The sequence below is a fragment of the Micromesistius poutassou genome (genome assembly GCF_964030765.1).
Source record: "Micromesistius poutassou genome assembly, chromosome: 13".
NCBI lineage: Eukaryota > Metazoa > Chordata > Actinopteri > Gadiformes > Gadidae > Micromesistius > Micromesistius poutassou.
In genome coordinates this window covers 6389179-6399188 of record NC_140283.1, presented here as the reverse complement: position 1 = coordinate 6399188, position 10010 = coordinate 6389179, and the positions used below count along the sequence as shown (strand labels likewise).

At 41.2% G+C, this 10010-nt stretch overlaps 1 protein-coding gene across 1 annotated transcript in view; it reads left to right on the top strand.

Moving 5' to 3' along the window:
* The window catches only part of hsf4 (heat shock transcription factor 4), a gene marked incomplete at both ends in the record, with an annotated part of 8394 nt that extends 3446 nt beyond the window's left edge, over positions 1–4948 (top strand). The window contains 7 exons of the mRNA XM_084477255.1: positions 556–623; positions 2474–2573; positions 3386–3507; positions 3670–3918; positions 4210–4327; positions 4676–4741; positions 4889–4948. Of these exons, the coding sequence (XP_084333381.1) occupies positions 556–623; positions 2474–2573; positions 3386–3507; positions 3670–3918; positions 4210–4327; positions 4676–4741; positions 4889–4948 (783 nt within the window). The remainder of the gene's footprint in view (positions 1–555; positions 624–2473; positions 2574–3385; positions 3508–3669; positions 3919–4209; positions 4328–4675; positions 4742–4888) is intronic.
* Between the last annotated feature and the right edge of the window lie 5062 nt (positions 4949–10010).

Below are 10010 nucleotides of genomic sequence, written 5' to 3'. Positions count from 1 at the left end.
GTGTGTGTGTGAATGAGTTTGTGAAATACTACTTAACTTCCCAGATGACAATATCCCTCCTTCCATCCTGGGAAAATGAATGACAAAACTGAGTGAATTGTTGGGGCAGGCCACATCCCGCACATGAATGATGACATATCTGTTCAGTATGATAATGACAGAGGCCATAGCACAGCTTCACCTGCCGTAGGCTATACTGGTGCTGCATAATCATGGATTCTCAAAAGCCAACATTTCCATCTCCCTTTGTCGCATATTAAACCTTCTCTCTATTAAAGTAGAGAGAAGATATATATTGTGTGGCCATGGTTAAGATGTGGTAGATTGGAGAGTTGATTTTCCACTGGTCACAACTGCTTTTCGTTGCTGTGATGATAGGTGCGCTCCTGTTTCACAAACTGTATATTATTCACAACATAAGCAAATGTCTGTTTACATCGGGGGTGGAAAAGAGGAGTGTGTGTGAGAGTAAGCGACAGACAGAGAGGATAGATGAGAAGGGGGAAGCTGATTCATGCTCATGCATCTGTCTCTGTGTCTCTCTCCGTCTATCAGCTGATTCAGTTTCTGTTCAGCCAGATGCAACCCAACTCACCCAGCTCTGTGGGCCTGAAGAGAAAGCTGTGAGTAATGATGCGTACACACACACACACACACACACACACACACACACACACACACACACACACACACACACACACACACACACACACACACTTCAGAGAGGGACAAATCATCAAAAGTGTGACAATCACAGGCCAAGTGGAACACAGGGAAGGGCTGGCTCAGCTGACCCTCTGAACAATCCGTCCACTATGAATGAGCTGCTGAGTCAGACACACACACACACACACACACACACACACACACACACACACACACGCGCACGCGCGCGCACACACACACACACACAGTGAGGCAGAGCAGAGAGCGTGACCTAGCTCCAGGCTGTATGTGAAGTGCTGATTCAGCCCTGCTACTGTGGGTGGCGTGTGAACAAACATGGCATGAGTTACACTATATACTACGTAGGTGGAAGCCAAGAACAGAAGAGAGATATTTTATATCTATTTTATACCATACATATACCTGCAAATGTACATTTTGGCAGGTTGATAGGTGAACGGATAGGATCCGGTATACTGCGCTAACAGCCTTTGGTTTAGGTTTTCAGGTGTATAGGGCTTGTACATTGTGATGTCACATCACAATGCCTCCATTACAAAGGCCTAGGAGCATAGGAATGTTATTGTTAGTAATGGTGTTTTGGGGCATTGTTAATTAATTATGGGGTCACTATGGGGTGAAATCGTTGAGTTTGAAACTGCCACAGCGTTGCTCATGCAAGACGTGGCAAAACAACGTTTTGTAATGCCACTTGAGTCATTACAAAATGTCCGCCAACTAAAAAATCCTATGATGAATTCTGATGTACAAGCCCTATTTCACTAAATAAACATTAGTTGTTCAAAATCGTTCCCCATCACGGATATAGTGCACTATATATGGTGCTCGCCATTTTGTAGTGGTGTTTGAATTCTCAGTGGTTCATTTCATTCACTATATAGTGGACAATAAAATACCCAACATATGAGTGAACATACGATGTTCCCTACTTGTTACTCCCGTATACCACAATGCAATGCAGTCGTGTTTTACTGACACAAATGAGGTGAAAATGTAGAGGTAGAAATGTTCAGCGTGGTGTCTGAATTCTCTTTTGTTCGTTCCCTATAAAGTTCACTATATCATAAACATTACATAGGGAAGAGTGAGTGAGTGAATAGAGAACGAGTTCGAACACAGCTACTGTTATCACAGAGGTGTAATAGCAGGGGTAATCACAGGTGGATCTCATGACGTTAATTATATGGGCATTGGCATGTCATCGTTAGCTTAATGAGCTACACCTGTTTGTGCGACTACTCTTAAACCTGTGTGACGAAGGCCAATTCAGCAGCATAAACTGAAAAACATATAAAACAACCAGAGAACATTAACATCTTGAGGAGGGAGCGTGTGTGTATAACTAATATCAATCATTAAATATTGGTTACTTTCATCTATAACGTTATTGGTTTTTCATCGACTTAATCAGCTCAAATTAAATTATTCTTCTTTGAGCCAATTGTTTTTGTGTTGTCTAGTCTATAGTTTTTATTTGACTGTTGTTGTTAATGTTGGATTTGTAGCGCATTGATTTTGAACTTTGGAAAGGCAGAGGTGTCCCATTATGGAAAAATGAATCCTCTTAACATCTCAATTTGAAGCAAAAGCCCTCTTTATAATTAAATAATATTGAAAAGGAAAAACCGGAATTTGTATTTTTCTCCCCAAATAAAATGTTCCCCCTTCCCATATTACAATTTTAATTTAAAAAGAAAATTGAAAGAAAAATCTGGAATCCACACATGACTGTTCCATGTGACAGCTAGTTGCTAGGCAGAACAGTAATATCTGGCGGTTCCTTTAGGCCCCTGATGTTAGACGAGGGCTCCCCCAGTGCTCCTGCCTCTAAGTTCAGCCATGGCCACACCATGGAGGCCCTTCAGGAGCCATTCTACATCCAGTCGGTAAGGAGCCTGCACGTAACACACACCACACTGTCTAACGAACATAGCTTAGTTAAACCCTCAGGTGTCAACATAAATGTTGTTTCATCCAGCTTGAATGTGTTTGATTGTCAAAATGTATGAAATGGAATAACTTGAAAACTCACATTTGTGTGTGTGTTGTCGGGTATAACTCTTGAGTTACATCTGACAACACAGTTGGATACACTCCTCAAGTGTATCCACCTTTAATTAGATATTTAATTGTCAAATTTATATAAAAATCTTCTGATACAATAAGTGAGGAAATGCCTGTACATTAAAAAAAATGATAAAGATTATATTCTAAATACAGTTTTTTAATCATGAGGCCTATATGGTATGTTGTTCATTGAAACTAACATCAGAGGGAGACATTTCAACCCACACACCAAGCTCAAGTTATCAAATACCCATTAAGAAGTCATGTTAGTGTTCACAGAGCGGCTCCACAGCCTGATATATTGATGTGATAATTAAAGGAAAACTTCAGGATCTTTCAACCTATTTTCCAATCATTTTGGGAGTATAGTATGAATGTGATCATCAATTAAAGGATTACGTTTCAGCCCATTTTGAAAGATTACGGCTGCATCAATACTGGGCCCATTTTGAAAATGTTTGTCTGCATTAGTCCCTTAGACCAAAATGATCCCATTAAATAACATTAAACATTAAATAATCCCAAGGTTTTTCATTAAGAAGCCATAATCATATGGTATTCTATTACTTTAGCTTTAGATTTGAATATCATATCCATCATGATTGCCTTTTCTCCTTATCTTCTTTGTCAGCCATCAAATGAAGGGGCCTCTTGTTCTACCAGTGGGATAACCGGGGGACCAATCATATCAGATGTCACTGACATGTCCCAGCAAACCAGCATGGACCTCCAGTTGCAAACCAATGAGACAAGGTAATTGATGGGACAGTAATAATACATTTCAGATATTTTGTGAGAGAGAGAGAGAGAGGGGAGCCAGCTAGCCGGACCACCTCACACCAAGCAGTTCAAACACTTCACACACAGCATGAGATGAGTGTGTGAAACCCTACAGAGTGTGGTTCCCCTCCACAGAGACAAGTGCCTGATGCTCATCAAAGAGGAGCCTGTCAGCCCAGGAGTCAGAGGAGGAGGAGGAGGAGGAGGAGGAGGAGGAGGAGGGACAGTTGTGGGTGCAGAAGCCGGGCTGCTGCCCTCCTCCTGTGAGGTCTGCTCCTCCGAGCCCCCCGTCCTCCCCGTGGCCATGGTCCAGTCCGTCCTGGAGGGGAGGGGCTCCGTGACCTCGCTGGTGGAGAGGAGGAGCAAGAGAAGTGCACTGGAGAGGTGAACACACACGCACACACCCACACACTCGCATGCACACACACACACACATGCACAAGGACATACACGTGCATAGACACTAGTTACATGTTACGGGCTCAATGTATGTGTGTTATAAATCAAATATATTTACAGGCATGTAAATGTAGAGTGGCACAGCTGCGTTACCATGTGTGTTTGTGTGTGTGTGTGTGTGTGTGTGTGTGTACGTGCGTGCATGCACGTGCGTGCGTGCATGCGTGCGTGTGTGTGTGTGTGTGTCTGTGTGTGTGTGTGTGTGTGTGCATACAGGGGGGAGGTGTCTGACGCAGTGGAGAATGTGGACATGAACCTGGAGGACTTGCAGCAGCTCCTGCTCAGGAGCCATCAGCAAGGCCCTGTGGAGACGGGGACCACCGCTGTTATGGACGTCAGTACACACACACCACACATGTCTGCACACAACGTACCGGGATGATACGTTACAAATACAAATTGGGCAAACAGTATGGGATAATGTATGGGAGGGAACGTGGGCAGTGTTTGACTTCAGCGTATTTCTAAACTGTTTCGTATAGACTCTGCGTTGTGTATTTCTTTGTCGTAGAAGTAATTCTGAAAAAAACGAAAGTGATACACACACACACACACACACACACACATACTGATACACGCACACACAAACGCAAGCACACAGAAACAGATAGCACATATTGTTGTGAATGCTGAAAATTACAATCTTTTTATGTGTCTTCTTCTCCTTTTCTTCAATCAACAGCCCTTCAATCTAAGCCTGCCTCTTACAGAGTGGAACTTCACTGAGATGGAGTCCAACCTGAAATCAGTGAGTCCTGAACAACACATTCATACCGACAGACTCACTGACTGAATGATGACTGTGCACTATGGTGAAATGATCTTTGTGATGAATGGGATAATGGAAGACATGGGTAAGCCCTGCATAACGCTGTCGGTGTGCATTCTGTGGTAGTACATGTTCCAGAACCAGGAAGCTGAAGCCTTTTCCACTACTGGCTGTGAGGAGCAATGACGGACCGACCACAGGCCAAAGATTGACCAAGTAAGAAGTAGAAGCCAGTGTAAGAGTATCACCGCTCTCTATCTTCTTCCTCTATGAAGAACATGTGAATGTGTGTCTTTCTCTCCGCCAAACCAAAGAAGCTGCCATCCCCCTACATCGATGCCGTTCATTCATGCAAAACTCACAACAGTTTCAACAGAAGACAATGGAGCCTGGAGAAGTACATTGGAATCGTCTTGCAATCGTCTTCTCAGACCCTCCTTTTCATATCTCCAATTGAAAAAAACAACAACAACAAGTTCCATTCCTCATCAGTGCTGTGGAAGCAGCATCCTACAGCGGTGTGATTGGGCCCGCAGGTCTGTGCGAGGAACCATGCTGCTAGGAGGACCGGATGATCAGTTCAGCACAACGCCGACAAGGCCCTCGGCCTCACAGGCCACGGGGGAATCTTTGAAACCGGGTGGATTCTTCATCACACCATCACTGTTTCACCACATGGAAAATGATAAGGGGCTGATGTGCTGCAGTGCTTGCTCAATGGCAATGGCAGGGCACTTCCTCGCAGTGATGGGCAGTACGTCAGTTAGTTGGCGGCGGTGGTGGTGGTGGTGATGGTAAACAATTACAGTGTTTTTACTGATGGCCACTATGTGCAAGGTGACAACAACAGCAACTCAGCTCGTCAGGCGAAATGAGGGCTTATCAGCTGTTGATCAGGGATACTTTAGCAGGTGACCAGAAGGAGACAATCATGGGATTCCCCCAGTAACCCTTCCTGGTGCTGGGGGAGCCCACCCACTGACATTCATAGACTATGGTTGGTAAGGTTGTAACTCAAAGTGGTTATTCCAACACCAACATTGGGGGGTGTTTATAACCAGATCCCAATAACCACACACATTACTGGAGAATGTAACCGAAGAAATACTACTTGGTTTGTATGCACTTTAGTCATTGTGTGTTAGTGTGAGTGTTCTTGCTTACGGAGGTGATGTTTGGAGATGAATATTTGGAGGTGGATATTTGGTCACACTTTATGATAACGTTCAGTGTTACTGTGCGTTCACACCAAAAGCGAATATTCGCGTTGCGTTGTGTGTTCGCGCAAGCAAACAAACCTTACTTGTTACTTGTCCATTTCATTCTCAACCATGGCCGAGATAACCAGCACTACAAGTCTTAACTTGTGTTGGAAGTACCGGACTTGCATTGAATTTGTATGGATTCGCGGCATTCCTTTTTTTTTTGGTGTGAACGCATCATGAAGTAATTTAGAAGCTTTTAGTTAATGATTAACCAAACATTAATATACGTTTGTAGATTATTAATAAGTGCTATGGATATCATCAGCCTACCAGCCTACCGCTGATCTATCTATCATACATCTGGGCGGACAATCACACTTGTTATCACTAGAGGGTCAATTTAGAATACATGGTTTGTAATGTCAAATCAACATTACTGTTGATAAAATAGGGCCCTTTAACAAAGCACTTATGAATGTCCTCAATAACTAAAGCATTTTAAATTAATCTTTTCTTAATGATTAGTTCATTATTAACTAAAGGCTTTTAAATTACTTAACATTATTATAAAGTGATACCGGGCATTTTTTTTGCATTATTTTCATGGTCCACAAAATATGTTAAATATGTTTACAAAAATCTTAAAAAAGATATATATATATATTGAAATACAATGATAAAGCGCTCCTTCGTGACGCATTACCCTTTGAAAACAATAACTGTCTATTTGCCAGCCTTTTTATACAGGCATTGATAAATATTGTATTCTCAGTCTATTTCAATGTAATGGGTCAAAATGGATTGGAAGGATTTTTCATATAACAATAATATTATATTGCATCTTTGCACATGTTGTATGTATCTTTTGAGGAATAGCTCAAGTATACAGACTGCATACTATATCTTTCTTGAAATGGCCTGGGGCTCCCTTGATCTGACAGAGTCAGGAAACTCTGGCTCTGCCTGTCTTAATGTCATAGACAGGACTTTTATTTCACAATTTGATAACATCCAAGTTAAAACAGCAACAGGAAACTGCAACACTCACAGCTATTTGCTTAGTGCCATTACATTTGAGGTTACCTGTTCAATGTACTTTAAAATGCATCCACTAATGTAACACGTCTTTATGGACAACTCAATCAGCAACAAAAAAAGTATAACTTTGAAGTTACATTTACTTCTGCATGGTATCTAATTCCATGCTTTCAATAGTTTGTACCGTTAAATTGTGAGCTGGACCATGGATGCAGGTTCATATTTCTAAAAGAAGCACTTCTTTAGCAAATATACTACTTATGGAAAACTAGAACCAGTTCTTATTCCATTGTGCAATATTAAACTCAGTCGTTAAGGTTCTGAAGCTGCAACACATTGATGACATTAGGAATGTATAGAGGGGAGCATTGCAGCTGGGTATGTCATAGTTGGTTAAAAAAGTACTGCCTAACAGAATATTAGCTTTCTACTGAATGCAATAGCTGTGGAAGGTACTCTATGTTAGCTTTTTTTCTTTTTTCTCAAAAACGTGTTCAGATTATTATAGTTCTAAAAATAATATACCAGTAGATACTATACATTTTTGTTTTATACAAACTATTTTCGGCCTTATTAAACTGGAACTTTTAACCAATTATGATTGCTCCTAAACATTCAGAAAAGGTCAAAGGGTGAATTGTAACCTCACTTAAAGGGATACGCCAAGTTATCTGTAAATAGCTTTTTGCCTATTTGACCAGATTAAGATAAATTGATTAATTCAAAATTCATCAATGTATGTCCTTAAGGGGAGTTTTCTGGGTTAGCATTTGCTTTCCGTTTGCCGATTTCTTTAACTTTAACTAGCTCCTGTTTTATGTGAGGGGACTACACAGGGAAAGCAAATGCCAGCCCACTTCTGGACGCACAATAATGAATTTGGCATTGGACAACTCATCTGAATTTGGGTAAAACAGGCAAACACCAATTTACAGATACCTCGGCATAACCCTTTAAGGAAAGTTATTATTTTCATGGGTAGTGTGCATGTATGGTGGAGAGGGTAGCAAACCATGGTGTATTACAAACGATATTGCACTAAGAATTACACTTGTATGATGGTATGACGGTTCATTTTTCAATGAATTTATTTTTGTTCTTCCAGTTATATTATAATATGCGTGTTGTTGAGGTTTTTTTTTTTTTCCATACGAGTGATAAACAAATGAACTTGCTCTTGTGTTCACCATTTTTTGTTTTTCATTTCATGCCCTTGCACTGGTAATTATCCACTGTGTATTCGAATGAACTTTACGCTTGTCACATTGCTGATTATCAATATATTGTTGGTTAACTAACTTGGAGTATTCCTCTCTTGTAATGAAGCCTATAGCGTCCCAAAAGCATCTTTGCACTACGCTCCTACAATGCAATATGATCACATTTCCTCCGCCATTGCCCGATATAATACATTACAATCCAACAGATAAACAGTAGGCCTACTTCCACGCATACACAATTCCTTATACATACGATATTACAACGATACCAATCCATCGATGGACATTGTTTAGATATTTAACTCCTTTAACTCCTTTTTTCAGTAATTTTCGGGGTGAATCGGTTAATCGGCTGAGTCACTTCATGTATTTCAATTTGATTCCGTTGTGAGTGAGTTGGGCCTTGAGGGCCATTCTGCTGTTTCTTTCGGTAAAGTAAGCCTCTTGATGCTTCTGGATAGGTTAATTGTTTAACACTGCTTACATTACATAGTGTATATTACAGTTTATTGCAAAAGAGAGTATTGAACATACGTATGCTACATTTGTATGAAAAAATAGATTCAAAGGTTAATTAAAAGTGTTTCATCCTTGCATCTATCTGTTATTCATGTTAATCTCTCGCTGAATTCGATTTATATAGAGCATGACAGTGCCAAACGATTTAACAGAGGAATCGTTATGATTATATGTGACTATATGTGATTATATATGAACGCATATTTCATGTGGAATATTATCTGCTATGAACCACTATTGACATGACGATGAGACAAACAGGAAATTGTGTAGGTTGCAGTGCATACCTTATACAAACATAACAACAGGCGAAATGTATTGCTGCGAACGGTTAGATATCAGGGGAGGAGCTGTGAAGGTGAAGCGTTTTCCACTCTAGTTCACTGGCCCAGCTGAGCATGGTTGAACTCGGCCTGGCAGCCTGGTGCAGCTGGAATTTGCATTGCCATGACAACTGGGCTACCCGCTCGAAGGTGTGTCTGTTACTGAGGACGCACTCATCTTAAGTTGATGACACAACAACAACCACAGTGTCACAACTTGTCCCACTGAAATAGTGCCTAGCAAGAAAGAACACTCAGTGTTGCAAGTGCAGACTGACACCCCCTGACTCAGTGTTAGGGGAGAGCACAACACACATGGGTATATATAGTCCTTAACCCCATTAAGCTCGCCACCCACAGCTGCATCTGTCCCCGGGATTGAGCCGCCCGGCCCACCTGTCCGCAGCCAGCACCCCCCTCACATCACAATAGGCTTCATGTTCATGTCACTCAACACAAGTAGCCAAGCATTGTTATGAGACAGCTTCAGAGCTGTCTCAAACATGTTTTATTTATTTTAGGTAGGAATTTTTATAGGTATTTTTTAGGTAGGACCTAAAACCATATTTTACAATACAGTAAATGTGTTTTGCTGGATTCATCAAGGTTCAGAAACATTCACATTTCAATTCACATATTAGATATTGTTGAGACAGAATGTCTTTCTTAGATAATGCATTACCATCTATTCATCAGAAAATGCTTTATATATAAATGTTTCAAAATAGGCATTTCAGGAACTTATCTTTGAGGCATCTACTGTATGTGTCTCAAACGTTTGCGAACGAGGGCTCTGGTTGTCATAGTCTTGCATGTGATTTCCTGAACGTGTTGAACCGTCCATGAGAATGGAGGCTACCCCTTCTGTTGTCACTGCTCTCCGCCACAGCTGCTGGTTCATGTTGGAGTGCTGGATCTCAGACGGCAGCACTTTAAAGCACCC